Genomic DNA, 19,408 nt, shown 5'->3' with positions numbered 1-19,408 from the left:
CATCCCAAAAAAAAAAAGATATATTATAAAACATGTTTAATATTTCAAATCATTTCACTCTTTTCTGTCCTCACTGCCAAGCCCCCCACTCCACCTGTGATATACAAATCACATCACATCTTTCAACTGGAATGCTGCCAAACTGAATCTATTCTTACCCTCTCCAATTCATTTGATGTCTTGCAGTCAGACCAATCTTTTCAGAAAGCATATCAGAACACATTATGCCCTGCTTAAAAGCAAGTCCTATAGGATAAAATTCCAAAATCTTTATCCCTGAAGACCTCTATAAATGATGAGATCCTCAACAATAAACCTCTGCTTACCTCTACACATCATTTCATCAATCACCAATCTCTCCTTGACCATCTGCTCTGGCCATTCTGGACTTTTTTCAGAGATCCTCAGTTGCACCTCAGACTTCACTCATCTAAACCTATGAATACTGTTCCTTCTGCCTAGAATGCTTATCTCCAACCTACTCCTTTTGTAATGAGATGTCATCTAGCTAACTCCTAAGTACTCTTCAGGTCTCGCGATTTAAACTTTACTTTCTCAGGAAGATCATCTCCCTCCTCAGATTATGTCCTTTTTATACTCCCACTGTAATGTGTGTGTGGTGACAGACTCTAGGTTGCTCTCATGATCCCACTTCCTTGTGTTCATGCTGCTGTGTAGTCCCCCTCCCCTTGAGAATAAGCAGAATCTGTGACTTCCTTCTAACCAACACAATATGGTAGCCTAGGCAACATAGCGAGACCCTGTCCCTACCAAATTTTTTTTTTTTTTAATTAGCCAAGTGTGATGGCATGTGCCTGTAGTCCCAGCTACCTGGGAGGCTGAGGTGGGAGGATAGCTTGAGCCCCAGAGGTTGAGTCCACAGTGAGTTGTGATTACACCACTGCACTCCAGCCTGGGTAACAGAGCAAGATCCTGTCTCAAAAAAAAAGAGAAAAGAAAAATGCCAAAGGTGACTTTAACCTAAATCAAAAACATTTATTTAAAAATTAACTGTAGGGCCAGGTGCAGTGGCTCATGCCTGTAATCCCAACTGTAGGGCCAGGTGCATTACATGCCTGTAATGGGAGGCTGAGGCATGCAGATTGCTTGAGTTCAGGAGTTTGAGACCAACCTGGGCAACATGGTGAAACCCTATCTCTACAAAAAATACAAAAATTAGCTGGGTGTGGTGGTATGTGGTGGTATGTGCCTCCCAGCTACTCGGGAGGCTGAGGTGGGAGGATCACTTGAGCCCAGGTGGTCGAGGCTGCAGTTAGCCAAGATTGTACCACTGCAGGCGACAGAGTGAGATCCTGACACTCTCGTTTGCTGACTTTAATGAATCAGGCAGCCACATTGTGTACTGTCATAGAGAAAAGGCCATAATGGCAAGGAACTGAAGGCAGCCTTCAGCAAGAACTTGAGGCTCTCAGTTCAGCAACCTGCAAGGAACTGAATGCTTCCAACAACCACACAAAGTTAGTAGCAGATCCTTCCCCAACTGAACTTCACATAAGAGAGCAGCTCTAACTGACACCTTCACTATAGCTTTGAGAGACCTTGAAGAAGGCATTCCAGTAATCCAGTTGAGTCAGACTGGGTCTCTTAAACTACAGAAACAGATATAATAAATATATGCTCTTTTAAATCACTACATTTGTGGTAATATTGCTTTGTTGTTGTAGTTTTGTATTTTTGTTTATTTTTTGAGACAGAGTCTCGCTCCATCACCCAGGGTGGAGTGCAATGGCATGATCTTGGCTCAGTGCAACCTCTGCCTCCCGGGTTCAAGCAATTCTCCTGCCTCAGCGTCCTGAGTAGCTGGGATTACAGGTGCCTACCACCACGCCCAGTTAATTTTGTATTTTCAATAGAGATGGGGTTTTGCCATTCGCCATGTTGGTCAGACTGGTCTCGAACTCCTGACCTCAGGTGATCCACCCGCCTCGACCTCCCAGTGTGCTGAGATTACAGGCATGAGCCATCGCGCCCAGCCTGTTGTTTTTTAATAGAGACAGACTCTTGCTATGTTGCCTAGGCTGGTCTTGAACTCCTGGCCTCAAGCAATCCTTCTGCCTCAGCCTCCAAACGTGCTGAGATTACAAGCATAACCACTGCACCCAGACAAAATTGTTCTTTTTTTTTTGAGACAGAGTCTCACTCTGTTGCCCAGGCTAGAGTACAGTGGTGCGATCTCAGCTCATTGCAGCCTCTGCCTGTCAGGTTCAAGTGATTCTCCTGCCTCAGCCTCCGAGTAGTGGGATTACAGGTACGTGCCACCACGCCCGGCTAATTTTTGTATTTTTAGTAGAGACGGGGTTACACCATGTTGGCCACACTGCTCTCGAACTCGTGACCTCAAGTGATCCACCTGCATTGGCCTCCCAAAGTGCTGTGCTGGGATTACAGGCATAAGCCACTGTGCCCAGCAAAATTGTTTTTGTTTTGTTTTTGAGACGAAGTTCTGCTCTTGTTGCCCAGGCTGGATTGCAATGGTGCTATCTCAGCTCACCACAACCTCCGCCTCCCAGGTTCAAATGATTCTCCTGCCCCACCCTCCCGAGTAGCTGGGATTACAGGCATGCGCCACCATGCCTGGCTAATTTTGTATTTTTAGTAGAGACGAGGTTTCTCCATGTTGGTCAGGCTAGTCTCGAACTCCTGACCTCAGGTGATCTGCCTGCCTTAGCCTCCCAAAGTGCTCAGATTATAGGTGTGAGCCACCTCGCCTGGCCAAAATTGTTCATTTTTAAAGAAAGACTTTTATGGTATGTGAATTATTTCTCACTAAAGCTTTTTTTTTTAATTTACATTGATACTTTGCTGTGGGATAGGATTCCAGGTTTTACAGTTTTCACAATACATACATACCAACAGACTTACATCATGGGTAATGACGTGTACTTGAATTATCTCATGAGACTAGAACAACCATTTTCTTACAAGATTTCAAGGAAGGAGACTTTCTAGGAAGTTTCCAATTATACTCCCAAACAAAACTAGGACTATTATAAAAAGAAAGCAAGAGCCTTTTACTGTATCCCAACAGAACCACTCTTTTTTCTTTCTGACATCCTCAACAGAAGCACTCTTAATTTGAAACTTTAAACAGGTTGTCAGCCACTGCTACGCTGCAGCTGAAAAGCTTTTCCACTTACTAGAGGTTAGAAGCTGGCACAATTATGCCATTTGCTTTTACTTTCACAACTGCACACACATGTGCCACTTCCACTTCCACATACTTCAGTTCTTCCCTAAATAAATTTCACTAACATCCTAATCATTCCAATTTTCTTTTTTCTTTTTTTTTTTTTTTTTTTTTTGAGACAGTCTCTATCACCCAGACTGGAGTGCAGTGGCGTGATCTCAGCTTACTGCAACCTCCACCTCCTGGGTTCAAGCAATTCTCCTGCCTCAGCCTCCCAAGTAGCTGGGACTATAGGCACGCGCCATCACACCCGGCTATTTTTAGTAATGACGGGGTTTCACTATGTTGGCCAGACTGGTCTTGAACTCCTGAGAGCAGGTGATCTGCCTGTCTTGGCAAAGTGCTGGGATTACAGGAGTGAGCCACTACATCCGACCTACTTTCATTATTTCTAAGAAGCTAAACACACTTAAAAGAGGAGATTTTCTGTAATCCCAGCACTTTGTGTGGCCAAGGTGGGGAGATCACTTGAGACCAGGCGTGAGCCACCGTGCCCGGCCAACTAAGGTCTATTTTTAAGGATGACCAGATGATCCCAAATTCCAAAACTAAATTATTTTAAAGGAAGACAAATAAACTGGCCGGGCATGGTGGTTCATGCCTGTAATCCCAACACTTTGGGAGGCCGAGGAGGGAGGATCACTTGAGGTCAAGAGTTCGAGACCAGCCTGGCCAACATGGCAAAACTCCGTCTCTACTAAAAAATACAAAAAAAAAAATTAGCTGAACATGGTGGTGCGTGCCTGTGGTCCCAGCTACTTGAGAGGCTGAAGCAGGATAATCACTTGAACCCGGAAGGCAGAGTTTGCAGTGATTTAAGATCACGCCACTGTACTCCAGCCTGGGTGGCAGAGCGAGATCCATCTAAAAAAAAAAAAAAAAAAAGGGCATACAAATAAACTACATAAATCCACACTCTAATTGTAAAGTAATCCATCAACCAATCTTTATTTTGCTATCTAGGACAACTAAAAGTCCTTAACTTACCTGCACCAGAAGTCAAATATTTCCTTTTATCACCACCGATATACTTTTTATTTAACCTGACCTTTAAAGCTCGATAATCATCTGTACTTTGTAATCAAAGATAAAACTAAACATCACCTACCTGTGCACTACAGCTATTAGAGCTGGAGTTGGCAACTTTTTCTGTAAAGGGTAAAACAGTAAATATCTTAGGCTTTGAAGGCCAGGTACAGTGGCTCATGCCCGTAATCTCAATGCCTTGAGAGGCCAAGGTGGGAGGATTGCTTGAGGCAGGAGTTTGACACCAGCCTAGGCAACATAGCGATACACTATCTCTACAAAAAAATTTAAAAATTAGCTGGGTGTGGTGGCACATGCCTGTAGTCCTATCTACTTGTGAAGCTAAGATGGGAGGATCCCTTGAGCTCAGGAGTTCAAAGTTGCACTGAGTTATGATCATGCCACTGCACTCCAGCCTGTGTGACAAAATGAGACTCTATTAAAAAAAAAAAGGCTTTGAGGGCCATATGGTCTCTGTTACAAAGTACTCAATGAGTACAGATGTGTTCCAATAAAACTTTATTTCTAAAACATTGGTCCAAGGGCTGTAGTTTACCAAATACTGTATCAGACTATACTATATGCAACCAAAAATAAGCAGACCTATTCCCCCCTTTCCCATTGATAATGTTTTCACCATAAAATTAAACAATTACTTTCTAAAACACCACAAAATACATTTAACTAGCTTTCTTCTATTTTGTAATAGGCATTCATAGTGGGATAATGCTATCCCTATTGCCTCAAATGAGGAATAACAGCCAACTATAAGATTCAGGTTTAGGATTCAAATTTGAACCATACACACTGTACAGAAAGACTGAGCCAATAAATAAAAATAAAGGATTTAGGTTCACATCCAGAATCTATTTGACCCCAGCAGAGGCAGAAGTGAGTTCACCATATTAGAACATATCCACAACCTAGAATAAAATAACTCCCAGGGAAAATGAAACCGCCTTTGCAAAATTGTAACAGTAAGAGAAATCTAACATCGCTGACTCCATCTTGCTTCTAACCACATAAGCTAACTGTTCCTGCCCATATCCGGGCATAAGCCAAGCTAACTATGGGAGGAATTTAGCTCACGGTTTAACTTTAAAACAAAGATGATAACAGTCCCTTCAGGAAACTAATCCCCTGCTTGCTTGGGGATGAAACTGCCTTTATAAAACTAACAGACTGGCCACACAGTTAGAATTATGGTTCAGGGGTCATGTAGCCAGAGGTCACAAAATTTGTAACTTCCCCAATTGCTCCTACAGAGAACATCACTATTGCAAAACCTAAGACTGGTGTTTGAGTATTTTTTAGACCTTGCATTCTGATGCATCAGATGGCACCACCTGGATTGGCAACCTATAACAAGAAACCAGCTTGACTTGTCTTGTGACACCCCCAACCACCACCACCTAGTAACTAATTCAGTGCAAGAAGGCAGTTTCAACCGCCTATGATCTCATCCTTGACCCAGCCAATCAGCACTCCCCAATCCCTAGCCCCCTGCCTGCCAAACTATCCTCGAAAAACCCTAGCCTCTAAATTCTTGGGGAGATAGACTTGAGAAATATCTCTCATTCTCATTGCTTGGCTTGCTCTGTGATTATTAAATTATTTCTCTGCTGCAACTCCTGCTGTTCTCAGTTTATTGGCTTTTCTGGGAAATGGGTAAGAAGAACCAGTTGGACAATTACAAAAACATCTACCCTTGAAGATGGGCTTTCAATAAAAAATTAAAACTCAAAGTAGAAACAAAAAGCCAAGACCAGGTGCAGTGGCTCACACTTGTAATCCCAACACTTTGGGAGGCTGAGGTGGGAGGATCACTTGAGGCCAGGAATTCAAGACCGGCCTGGGCAAGATAATGAGACCCTGTCTCTACCAAAAAAAAAAAAAAAAAATCAGTGGGCATGGCAGCATATACCTGTGATCCCAGATACTTGGGAGGCTGAGGCAGGAAGGTCACCTGAGCCCAGGAGGTCAAGGCCACAGTGAGCCATAATCACATCACCACACTCCAAACTAGGTGACAGAGCAAGACCCTGTCTCCAAGAAATAAATAAATAAACCATGAAGAAGTATCAGTAAACACAATTAATAGCAGGACTTATGATCTACACTCTAAGAGTTGCAACAAATCTGAAAAGGATTTAACGAAAAAAATTTTAAATGTCAAATCTTACTCAGCCCTTTGCAAATATATTAGAAAAGTTATAAGAAATTTTAATTTTCTAGTAAAATATAATTTACAAAAATTGGCCTCAGGAAAAACAAAAACTTAAGTAGATCAATTATCCTAGAAGAATAGGAAAAGTTTTCCAAGTACTTGGCACAGAATTTCACAGTGGAATTCTACCAAATATTTAAGAAATAAATCATTTTAATACCACTTAAGCTGTTTCAAAGCATAGAAGAAAAAAAAAAAACTTCCTTTTTTTTTTTTTTTTTTTTTTTTTTTTTTTTAGACAGGGTCTCTTCACTATTTTGCCCAGGATAGCTCAAGCTATCCAAGGTAGGCGGATCACTTGAGGCCAGGAGTTTGAACCAGCATGGGCAACATAGCGAGACTCTATCTCTACAAAAAAGTCAAAAAAATTAGCTGGGTATATTGTTGCGCATCTGTAGGCCTAGCTACTCAGGAGGCTGAGGCAGGAGGATCCCTTGAGCCAAGGAGCTGGAAGCACCAGGGAGCTATGATTGTACTACTGCACTCCAGCCTGGGCAACAGAAAGAGACCCTGTTGTCTCTAAAAAAATTTTAAATAAAAATAAAAAAGAGGAAACATTAAAGCTTAAATGCATATATTAGAAAATATGAAATATTAGGAAAAACTGAGATAAGAATAACATTCCAGATCCTACAGAAAGAACAAAAAAATAGGCCCAAGAAAGTAGGCAAAAGAAAGTAAACGAAGATAGAATTAGAAAACAATGAACTATAAAATGCATACAAACAGTAGATAATCAGTACAATCAAAGAGTAATTATTTGACTGTCAGGTTCTGCCCAGGGTAAAGCTATCAGCAGGTTTGGCAAATATACAAAGTCAAACTTCCCTAAGGCAGGTACAGGGGCAAAACCAAATACCCCTGCCTCCATAATCCATTTTTTAAGCTTTCCATTTATTAGTAAACAACAGCTAGTTTAAAAAAGAAAGAAGGGGTATCCATCGAAAGAAAACATAAATTTGTGTTAAGTGTGATTTTTTAAAACGGGGCCTCAGCCAAGTACAGTTGTTCACACCTATAATCCCAGTACTTTGGGAAGCCAAGGTAGGAGGATCACGTAAGCCCAGGAGTTAGAGACCAGCCTGGGCAACTTAGTGAGACCTCAACTCTACACATAATTTTAAAAATTAGCCAGGCACGGCAGTATGCCAGTAGTCCCAGATACTCAGGAGGCTGAAGAAGGAAGATCTCCTGAGCCCAGGAGTTCAAGGCTGCAGTGAGCCAAGATAGTGCCACTGCACTCCAGACTAGGTGACTGAGTGACATCTATCTCAAAAACAACACAAAATGAAATTTAAAAGTATAATTGCTTCTTTCACAGTAACACTTGGCTTAAAACACAAACACATTGTACCAAGCTGTACAAAAATATTTTCTTTCTTTATAAGTTTTTTCTATTAATTTTTTTTTTAACTCTTTAAACATTATGTTAAAAACTAAGACACAAACACACACATTAGCCTAGGCCTACAGAGGGTCAGGATCATAATATCACTGTCACCCATCTCCACATCTTGTCTCACCAGACGGTCTTCAGGGACAATAACACACATGGAGCTATCATATCCTATGATAACAATGCCTTATTCTGGAATATCTCCTAAAGGGCCTGCCTGAGACGGTTTTGCAATTAACTTTTTTTTTTAAATAAATAGGAGTACACTCTAAAATAACAATTAAAAGTATAATGTAGTATATATATAAACCATTAACATAGTCAATTATTATCTTTATCAAGTATTACGTTCTGTACATAATTATATGTGCTATATTTTATACAACTGGCACTGTGGTAGGATTATTAGCACCTGCAATACCACCATCACGGGTAATACATTGCACTACGATGTTACAACCGGTACACAATGTCACTAGGCCACAGGAATTTTCCATCTCTATTATAACCTTATAGGACCACCATTTTGTATGCAGTCCATCATTGTCTGAAATGTCATTATGACTGTATATACAGGATCTATATGAGAAAAACCACAGAACTCTGATGAAAGACAGCAAAGAAGAACTAAATAAAATGGAGAGATATTTCACATTCACGGATAGGAAGACTCAATGTGTGTGTGTGTGTGTGTGTGTGTGTGTGTGTGTGTGTGTGTTTTCGGTAGAGATCTTGTGTCTACAAAAAAATACAAAAATTAGCCAAGCATGCTAATGCACACTTGTACTCTCAGCTACTCAGGAGGCTGAGGTGGGAGGATCACTTGAGATTGGTAATTTAAGGCTTCTGTGAGCCATGACCACACCACTGCACTCCAGCCTGGGAGACAGAGTGAGACCCTGTCTCAAAAAAAAAAAAAAGAAAACAACCTGATTAAAAAATTGAACAGATATCTCACCAAATAAGATATACAGATGGCAAGTAAGTATTTGAAAAAATATTCAACATCATATGTTGTGTTAGGCCATTCTTGCACTGCTACAAAGAAATACCTGAGATTAAGTAACTTAAAAAGAAAAGAGGTTTAATTGGCTCACGGTTCTAGAAGCTGTATATGAAACACAGTGCCAGCATCTACTTCTGGTGAGGGCCTCTGGAAGCTTACAATCACGGAGGAAGGTGACGGGGTGGGGGCAGCATGTCACATGGGGAGAGTGAGATCAAGAGACAGAGAGGAGGGGGAGGTCCCAGATTCTTTTAAACAGCCAGATGTCACATGAACAAACTGAGCAAGAACTCACTTATCACCGACGGGATGGTACTAAACCATTCATGAGGGATCTACTTCCATGATCCAATCACTTCCCACTAGGCCCCACCTTCAACATTGGGAATCACATTTCAACATGAGATTTAGAGGGAACAAACATCCAAACTATATCGTATGCCATTAGATATTTGAAAATTAAAATAACAATGAGATACTACTATATATCACCTAGAATGGCCAAAATCCAAAACACTGACATCAAATACTGACAAGGATATGGACCAACAGGAACTCTTTCTTCATTCCTGGTTGAAATGCAAAATGGGGCAGGGCGAGGTGGCTCACGCCTGCAATCCTAGCACTGTGGGAGGCTAAGGCAGGTGGATCACAAGGTCAGGAGTTCAAGACCAGCCTGGCCAAGATGGTGAAACCCCACCTCTACTAAAAACACAAAAATTAGCTGGGCGTGGTGGTGGACATCTGTAATCCCAGCTACTCGGGAAGCTGAGGGAGGGAATTGCTTGAACCCGGAAGGCAGAGGTTGCAGTGAGCCAAGATCACACCACTGCACCCCAGCCTGGGTGACAGAGTGAGACTCTGTTTCAAAAAAAAAAGGAATGCAAAATGGTACTGCCACTTTGGAAGAGTTTGGCAGTTTTTTATAAAACTAAACATATTTTTACCATACAATCCACCAATTGCACTCTGTGATATTTACCCAAATGAACTGAAAACTTATGTCCACAAAAAAACCCCACACATGCGTGTTGACAGCAGCTTTATTCATAATTGTCAATTAATTGAAGCAACCAAGATGTTCTTCAATAGGTGAGCAGATAAGCTGTGGTAGATTGAGACAATGGGATATTATTCATTGCTAAACAGGAATGAGCTATTAAGCCATGAAAAAGCATGGAGGATAGATTAATTAATTAATTAATTAATTTCATGCTATCAAGAGTGTGGTGATGCATAATTTCTTGAGATTGCTACATTATTATATCCAGGTGTTTCTTTAACCACTGACACCCATTTTACAAGTTTTGATGCACATGTACAGGTGCCTGGAAGTAATTTTAAGACATCTCAATTTCAAAATAGTGAAAGGGTTAGAAATGATGAAATGTAGTAGACAGTTTTTTATGCTTAACTCATCTCGAGTTTATTTCAGTGTTTGAAATTAGGTATAAACATTTATCTTTTTTCAGATAGTTAATTGTCTAAATACAATTTTTTAATTAGTCTACTCTCCCCCCAGTGGGTTGAAATTTCACTTTTATCCTTGAATTCTGGTGTGATTGACATTTGAATAGACGGAACAATGGAATAAAACAGAAAATCCAGAAGTAGGCTCAAATATATATGCTAATTTAGTGTATGATAGAGATATTTTCTTAAACGAGTAAGGAAAAGATGAACTAGTCAAAAGATGTTAACATAACTAGGTAGTCATCTGAAAAGCAAATAGAATTGGATCAATGTTTTATACCTTATACTAGGATAAATTCCGAATGGATCAAAAATTTAAATATGAAAATTAAAATTATAAAAGTTCTATAGCAGAATATGGAAGAATTAATTTTTTTAAATTAATAGGCTGGGCACAGTGGCTCACGCCTGTAATCCCAGCATTTTGGGAGGCCAAGGTGGGTGGATCACCTGAGGTCAGGAGTTCGAGACCAGCCTGACCAATATGGTGAAATCCCATCTCTACTAAAAGTACAAAAATTACCTGGGCGTGGTGGCATAAGCCTGAAATACCAGCTACTTGGGAGGCTGAGGCAGGAGAATTGCTTAAACCCGGGAGGTCGAGGCTGCAGTGAGCTGAGATCACGCCACTGCACTCTACCCTGGGCAACAAAATGAGACTCACAAAACCCACAACTATGCTGCATCAAGTCCATAAAGGCCTCTTAAATAAAAATTTAAACTTCTAAGTAATGGGAATTGTCATAGTTTAATTGGCAAGAAGTACATCTTATAATCAATGGCATCTTATATTCAATGAAATCTGTCATAAAAGCATGAGTAAAACAGTATTTTCAAAACCTCTTAGGCTATATGCAAAATCCACAAGTTATAAATGAAAAGACTGATAGGTTTACTTTGTATTTATTTATTTATTCTTTTTTTTTAATTTTATTATTATTATACTTTAAGTTTTAGGGTACATGTGCACAACGTGCAGGTTTGTTACATATGTATACGTGTGCCATGTTGGTGTGCTGTTGCCTAGGCTGGTCTTGAACTCTTGGACTCAAGCAATCCTCCTGTCTTCGCTTCCCAAAGTGCTAGGGTTACAGATGTAAGCCACCACTGCCAAGCCAAGGTTTAACTACATAAAAACGAAAATGATAAAAGATGGGCAGGGAGAAAATACGTAATAAAGAATTACTATCAGGCAGGCGTCAGATGTCCCCAGCACACTGGAGTCTGGGGTTTGGTGCTGATGGTGCCTCACCAGCATGGACAAACACTGCCTTACAGCTGGACTTTAGTGTTGGGAGCTGTTAATTATTCTAAAGTTCCATAGATTCATGATTTTATGGTTAGAGTTTATATCTACTTGTGTTTTTAGAGGAAGAACCTAAGGCCAAATTATTTTGAAGTGGGAGTGGACTGGACCAGAGTCTTCCTGTGCCCTTTTCATGCTGTGTTTGAGGATGTGTCCATTGCTGCATCCATGTAACTCATCTGGGGCAGCAGACGTGTGACAGCAAACCGTCTAAGATTTTTCAGGGATAAAGTTAAGCAGAAGTATGTAGTAAATATGAGTGCAAAAGTGTGGCTGAGCCATATGTGCCCTTGATTTGATTTGGGAAGCCTGAGAGAGGCAGCATTCCTAGCCACGTGCTGCCTGCCCAGCACAAGGTAGGGTGGTAACTGAGGTGGTGAAGGGGCAGCTCTGTAGAGCATGGTCTGCCTTAGAGCCTGAATTGTCCTCGAAGCACATGGACTGTGGAAATTGTTCACATGAACCAGAGACATCACTCTTTAGGATTCTATTGGCAGCACCTGAACTGGCTCGACATTTGTGGAGGTAGTGTTTCTTTGAAGCACAAACCTTTGTTTTATAATAATTAAAATCTTTATTTGGTGGCCGGGAGTGGTGGCTCACACCTGTAATCTCAGCACTTTGGGAGGCCGAGGCGGGCAGATCACCTGAGGTCAGGAGTTCAAGACCAGCCTGGCCAGCATGGTGAAACCCTGTCTATACAAAAATTTAAAAATTAGCCAGGCATGATGGCGGGTGCCTGTAATCCCAGCTACTCAGGAGGCTGAAGCAGGAGAATCACCTGAATCCGGGTGGCAGAGGTTGTAGTGAGCCAAGATCACACCACTGCATTCCAGCCTGGGAGACAGACCAAGACTCCGTCTCAAAAAAAAAAAAAAAAATTTATTTGGTACAATTTAATATAGTCTAGAAGCTATCTAATCTGGTTTTTTTTGGAGGGGCAAACTCTTTTGAAAATGTAAGTTTTGCTTTTAATTAAAAATTAAGTCTTAGTTAAAACTCAGGCTGCACAAAATTCTTCAGTTACTTCCCATTACTTTATCAGTAATATTCACATTTTCCTAGATGTTTATTGATTACAGTGTTGGGATCAAATTCTGCATTAAATGTATGCAAATACATTGGACAGGCTTTGTGTTTTTCACTGTGAAATGCAATGGTGGCTTGAATAAGAAAGTATCTAGAAGCCAAATTAACATAATAATGACTTCAAAAAAGAATTACTATCAGGATATGTAAAGAACTACAAAAAAAATCAACACAACAGAAGAAGGCAGGTAAGAACATAAGTGAACAAGTTTTATAAATGACCAATAAACAAAAGGACTTCACTAACAATCAGAGTACAAAAATTAAAATGAATTAACAACTCAGGAAGTTGAAGCAGGAAGATTGCTTGAGGCCAGGAGTTTGATCAGCGTAGGCAACACAGAGAGGGACCCCATCTTAAGAAAAAGCCTGGGCATGGTGGCTAACGCCTATAACCCAGCATTTTGGACTTTGGGAGGCAGGGGCAAGAGGACTGCCCAGGCCTAGGAGTTCAAGACAAGCCTGGGCAACATAGCGAGACCCTGTCTCAAAAAAAGAAGAAAAAAAAAGCTGAGTACAGTGGCTCATGCCTATAATGCCAGCACTTTGAGAGACTGAAGCAGGAGGATCATTTGAGTCCAGAAATTCAAGACCAGCCTGGGCAACAGAGCAAGACGCCATCTGTACAAAACACTTTAAAATTAGCTGACGTGACAGTAACATGCCTGTAATCCCAGCTAGTTGGGAGGCTGGGATGGGAGAATCACTTGAGTCCAGGAGGATGCAGTCAGCTATGATCATGCCACTGCACTGCAGCCTGGATGACAAAGTGAGACCCTGTCTCTAAGAAAAGAAAAAAAAGAGGCTGGACACGGTGGTGCACACCTGTAATCCCAGCACTTTGGGAGGCAGAGGCAGGCTGATCAACTGAGCCCAGGAGTTCAAGACCAGCCTTAACATGGTGAAACCACAACTCTACAAAAAAAATACAAAAATTAGCCAGGTATGATGGTGTGTGTCTGTAGTCCCAGCTACTCGGGAGGCTGAAGTGGGAGGATCACTTGAGTCTCGGAGGTCAAGGCTGCAGTGAAATAGCACCACTGTACTCCAGCCTAGGTAACAGAATGAGACCCTGTCTCAAAAAAAAAAAAAAAAAAAAAAAAGGAGAGAGAGAGATCAACCCTCGCTAACATGGTTAATTGACTGTGACATGAAGGGTGCCAAAACCATTCAATGGGGAAAGGACAGTCTTTTCAACAAATGGTGCTTGTAAAACTTGGTATCCTCAAGCAAAAGAAAGAAATTGGACCCTTACTTTATACGATATTGAAAAATTAACTTAAAATGATCAATAACCTAAATGTAAGAGCTAAAACTATAAAACTCTTAGAAGAAAACATTGTGGAAAATCTTCATGATATTAGATTTGGTGATGATTCCTTGGATTGACACAGAAAGCAAAAGGTAACAAAAGAAAAAATTAATTTGACTTAATCAGAAATTAAAATTTCTGTGCAAAAAAGGACACCATCATGGGAGTGAAAAGACAAACTACAAATTGTGAGAAAATATTTGCAAATCATATATCTGGTAAGGGATAAATATTCCCTATATATAAAATATATAAATACAATGCAATTCAAAAATGAGCAAAGGATTCAAATACACATTTCTCCAAGAAGATATACAAAAAAGGTCAATAAGCACATGAAAAGATGCTCAATATCACTAGTCGTTTAGAAAAATGCAAATCAAAACCACAATGAGATACCACTTTTCACACCAAATAGGATGATTACCATGAAAAAGAAAAATAAGTGCCAGTGAGCATGTGGAGAAACTGGAACCCTTACGTATTGCTGATAGAACTGTAAAATGGCACAACCACTACGGAAAACAGTCTGGTGGGTCCTCAAAAAGTTAAACACAGATTGACTAAGTGAAATAAGGCAGTCAAAAAAAGACAAATACTGTATGTTTTCACTTACATAAGATATCTAGGGTAGTCAAACTCTTAGAAATAAAGTAGGATAGTGGTTGCCAGGGGTTGGGGGGAATGGAGAAATGGGGAGTTGTTTAATGGGTACAGAGTTTCAGTTTTGCAAAATGAAAAAGTTCTGGAGTTTGGAGGCACAACCATGTGTACATACTTAACAGCTGTGTTAAGTATGTACTTAACATAATTAAATACTGTTAAGATAGTAAGAAAAAAAATTTATTTTTTATTATTTTATTTTATTTTTTTTCCCCCAGAGACAGAGTTTCGTCATGTTGCCCAGGCTGGTCTCAAACTCCTGGGCTCAGGCAATTCTCCCGTCTTGGCCTCTCAAAGTGCTGGGATTACAGGCGTGAACCACAATGCCCAGCCAAAATGGTAAATTTTGTATGTATTTTACCACAATCTTTTCTTAAAGTTAAACATAGAATTACTCATATGACTCAGCAATTCTATTTACAGCTAAATACCCAAAAGAATTGCAAGCAAAGAACCAAACAGATACCTGTATATCAATATTCATAGCAGCATTAGTCACAATAGCCAAAAGGTAGAAACAGCCCCACCATCGACAGATAAAATATGACATATACATACAATGCAATATTAGCCATAAAAAGGAACGAAATTCTAATATATGCTACAACATGAATAACCCTGAAAACATTATGCTAAGTGAATTAACTCTAACACAAATGGATAAATATTATATTAATCCACTTATATAAGGTACCTAGAATAAGCAAATTCATAAAAACAGCAAGTAGAAGATATTAATGGGTGGGAGTGAAACTGCCCCCACAGGGTTCACAAGAAGTGCATGCCAGGGTTCTGGACAGAAATACAGTTATAATTAAGCATTAATCAGACCACACTTTGGCCCACTTCCTGGTTGCTAAAAGTCATATAGCACTAGATACTGACTATTTGCATCCCTATTATTCCTACAGAATAGGATTTCTGACATTAGGGTCATAAAACTTTAAGATTTTATTTCCATCCCCATCTTTCCTATAACAGGATCTCTGACATTATAATCATAAGGCTTTTGTTTAAGGATTGCTTAATACGTTTTTCAGACCCCTGAATTCCAGCAACCAGTTTGAAGTCTCCCACAGAGGAACGGGATCTGCAAGAGAATACAGCTTCTTCATCTCCCTGTCCCGTGACTTCATCCTGTACTCTTTAACAAATAAACAATTGCCACACTTCGGCCCACTTCAAAACCCTTAAAAAACCTTAGCCCCCATCTCCTAGGGGAGATGAATTTGAGGTTTTCCTCCATCTCCTCATTCGGCGGCCCTATGATTAAACCTTTCTCTGCTGCAACCTGGTGTCTCAGCTTATTGACTTGCTGTGTGCATTGGGCAATGAACCTATTTACAGTTACAAAAGGGAGAATTAGTGAGTTAATGTTTCATGGGTACAGAGATTCTGTTTAGGATGATGAGAACGTTCTGGAAAAAGATAATGGAGATGGTTGTACAACACTGTAAATGTAATTAATGACACTGAACTGTACACTTAAAAAATGGCTAAGATGGTAAATTTATGTTATATACATTTTACTGCAATAAAAAGTATTTTAGAGAAAGACACACTAGAAAGAAAGAAGCTGGAAATGGTACATAGAGACAACTCTATGGAGTTGTTTTGGTCCAAAAAAAACAAGACATGGGAAAGTATACCTATTAATAAAAGAAACAATAGGGGCTGGGTGTGGTGGCTCTTACCTGTAATCCCAGCACTTTGGGAGGCCGAGGCAGGCTGATCACTTGAGCACAGGAGTTCAAGAACAGCCTGGGCAACAAGGTGAAACCGCAAATCTCCAAAAAATACAAAAATTAGCTGGGCATGGTGTCATGCACCTGTAGTCCCAGTTACTCTGGAGGCTGAGGTGGGGGAATCTTCTGAGTCCAGGGAGGTCAAGACTGCAGTAAGCCATGATCACACCACACTGCACTTTAGCCTGGGTGACAGAGCGAAACCCTGTCTCAAAAAATAAAATAAAATAAAATAATAGAATAAAATAGGTTGGGCGCAGTGGCTCACGCCTGTAATCCCAGCACTTTGGGAGGCTGAGGTGGGTAGATTACTTGAGGTCAGGAGTTCAAGACCAGCCTGGCCAAAATGGTGAAACTCTGTCTCTACTAAAAATATAAAAATTAGCCAGGCATGGTGGCGGGCGCCTGTAATCCCAGCTACTAGGGAGGCTGAGGCAGGAGAATTGCTTGAACCCGGGAAGCAGAGGTTGCAGTGAGCCAAGATTGTGCCACTGCACCCCAGCCTGGGCAACAGAGTGAGACTCCATCTCAAAAAAAATAAAAATAAAATAAAATAAAGGGGAAATAACAGAGACAAAATGTTTGGGTTTTTTTTTCCTTAAAAGAATTTTTTTAACATGTTACTGGTAATACTTAGTAGTGAAAATACAACGTAGAAAAGAGAGGGGAGAATTTCTTAGGCAATGCCTATTAGTAGGCAAGTGGAAATGGAATGTACAATATAAACAGAAATAATGGACTTAGGAGCATGGGTAGTTGATCCATAGTACAAGGTATAAAGGCCAAGTAACTGGGTAAAGATGTGTGTTGATAGCTATTTGTAGTAATGGGAGTCTGCAGAAGTTCTCTTCTGCTTGCTTCAATTTTCTCAGTGAATTGGGAAGCAATTCATTAATTACTGACAATGAGGACTAGAGAGGAAATACTGGGATTTGATGAGAGAAGAAAAGGTACAAAATACTCTCTTGAGGGAGTGAGTGAACCAGGGAAATATGATTGCTTAGGAGCATTATGGGCTCATATTTTTTGAGACAGGGCCTTTCTATGTTGCCCAGGTTGCTCTCAAACTCACAGCCTCAAGCGAGCCTCCTGAGTAGCTCGGGCTACAGGTGCATGCCATTGTACCCAGCTATCAATTTTACTGAAGATAAGCAAACAAAAACTATATATGTGGGTGTTTGTATATATAATTTTAATATATGTATATAAGGTGTGTGCATAATATATGTATATGCGCAGAAAGAGTCCAGAAGTATACATACCGAATTGTTAATAGTGGTTATTACTGGAGAATGTACGTGTGGATACATACACATGTGTGTGGCTGTGGGTAGAGGTGAGGTGGAAGAGACTCCTATGTTATTTGAATTTTTAACCAGCACATTATTTTTGGAATTCAAACAAAATATCTTAATATAAGTTAATAAATAGCTTGAAAGGAGAATTTAGAACAGTGTTCAAGATCCACAGCACCTTTATTAGGCAAATCCTACATCCTAATTAAACACAACTATCAACCTGCAGTAAATGTGACCACAGCAAGACAATATGAGAAAAGCTGAAGAATCACTCACCTTGAACACTTCAGAAAAGAAGCCAGATCCTATTTTTTCACAGGTGAAATCATCCAAACGCGTCAGTCTGGAAAAGGCACTTATAAGGGCTCGATACGAAGATGGCCAGACTCTTCCCACCTGGCTCACATTTCCGTCTCCTCCACCACCTCCTTCAAACTCTTCAAGACGCTCCACACGTGGAGGAAATCCTGCAATTGAATTCCGTTTGCTCCGATCCATAGTCTAAATAATCACTTTTTTCTTCTTTTAAGAAGGAACTCCACACATAAATTTTTGTTGAATTTTACTTCTCTTCTGGTTTGACACTAAAGAGATCAAAAAAATTTCCACTGAAATCTTTAATGAATAAATACATGCAAAGCAATAAATGCTCAATGCAAAAAGATTTCCTTTCACATTCTAGTTCCTGGTTTTCAGATCTAAAAAATGCTTTATGTCTTTACCCTCAAATAACACTGATATATTTAAAGCCCAAGATATAGTCAGTCTTTACCATGAGTAGAATATCATGAAGATCACCAATTACATTCTAAGTAACAAAATAACAATGATAATATCTATCATTCATTGAGCACCTACTTCTAGGAAACATAGTATAAGAGCTTGACATACGTCATGTCATTTGATTCTCAGATAATCCATGATATAAGAATTATGTTCATTTCACAGAGAGATCAAGAAATCAGTCACTAAAAGGCAGAGATAAAATGGAAGCTGGTTGCAGTGGCTCACGCCTGTAATCCAAGCACTTTGGGAGGCCAAGGCAGGCGGATCACTTGAGGTCAGGAGATTGAGACCAGCCTGGCCAACATGGTGAAACCTCATCTCTACTAAAAATACAAAAATTAGCCAGGCGTGGTGGCAAGCACCTGTAATCTCAGCTACTCAGGAGGCCGAAGTAGGAGAATCACTTGAACCCAGGAGGCAGGGGTTGCAGTGAGCCGAGATCGTGCCACTGCACTCCAGCCTGGGCAACAGAGTGAGACACTGTCTCAAAAAAAAAAAAAAAAAAAAAATTAAAGTGCAAAGCCTGTCTGATTCAAAAGCCTGTGCTTCTTTCTACCAATACCCTTTATAGCCTCATATAATATTTTCTTTATTTCAAAAATTAATTCCAAATATATAAAACAAACATTACAAGGAGACTTCAAAATTATATATTATATAATTTTTAAAAAAGAAAACTATATCCAAAAGCAATCTAAAAATTCACTGTTGATGAAAAAGCACAGTCCAGTAGAAGTAACTATAGAAGGCTCCATCCCATCTGGTACATAACTAAGAATAAAAGCACAAGCCTACTTTTTCTTTTAGCCTGTCTCTCCCTCTTTCTACTTTTTTCCATGAGACTCAGTTGTAAGGGTTCTATGCAAAATACAA

The 19,408-nt window shown here is 40.0% G+C and overlaps 1 protein-coding gene across 5 annotated transcripts in view; it reads right to left on the bottom strand.

Annotated features, from left to right (window-relative positions):
* Positions 1–19,408, bottom strand: part of TESK2 (testis associated actin remodelling kinase 2) — a 150,161-nt gene that overhangs the window by 98,390 nt on the left and 32,363 nt on the right. For all 5 annotated transcript variants that reach the window (XM_002810901.5, XM_024247426.3, XM_024247436.3 and 2 more), the window contains exon 2: positions 18,026–18,333. In XM_002810901.5, coding sequence (XP_002810947.2) covers positions 18,026–18,247 — 222 coding nt within the window. In that variant the 5' untranslated portion in view covers positions 18,248–18,333. The remainder of the gene's footprint in view (positions 1–18,025; positions 18,334–19,408) is intronic.

Source organism: Pongo abelii, chromosome 1 (assembly GCF_028885655.2).
Source record: "Pongo abelii isolate AG06213 chromosome 1, NHGRI_mPonAbe1-v2.0_pri, whole genome shotgun sequence".
NCBI classification, from domain to species: domain Eukaryota; kingdom Metazoa; phylum Chordata; class Mammalia; order Primates; family Hominidae; genus Pongo; species Pongo abelii.
This window is presented reverse-complemented; position numbering and strand designations above follow the sequence as displayed.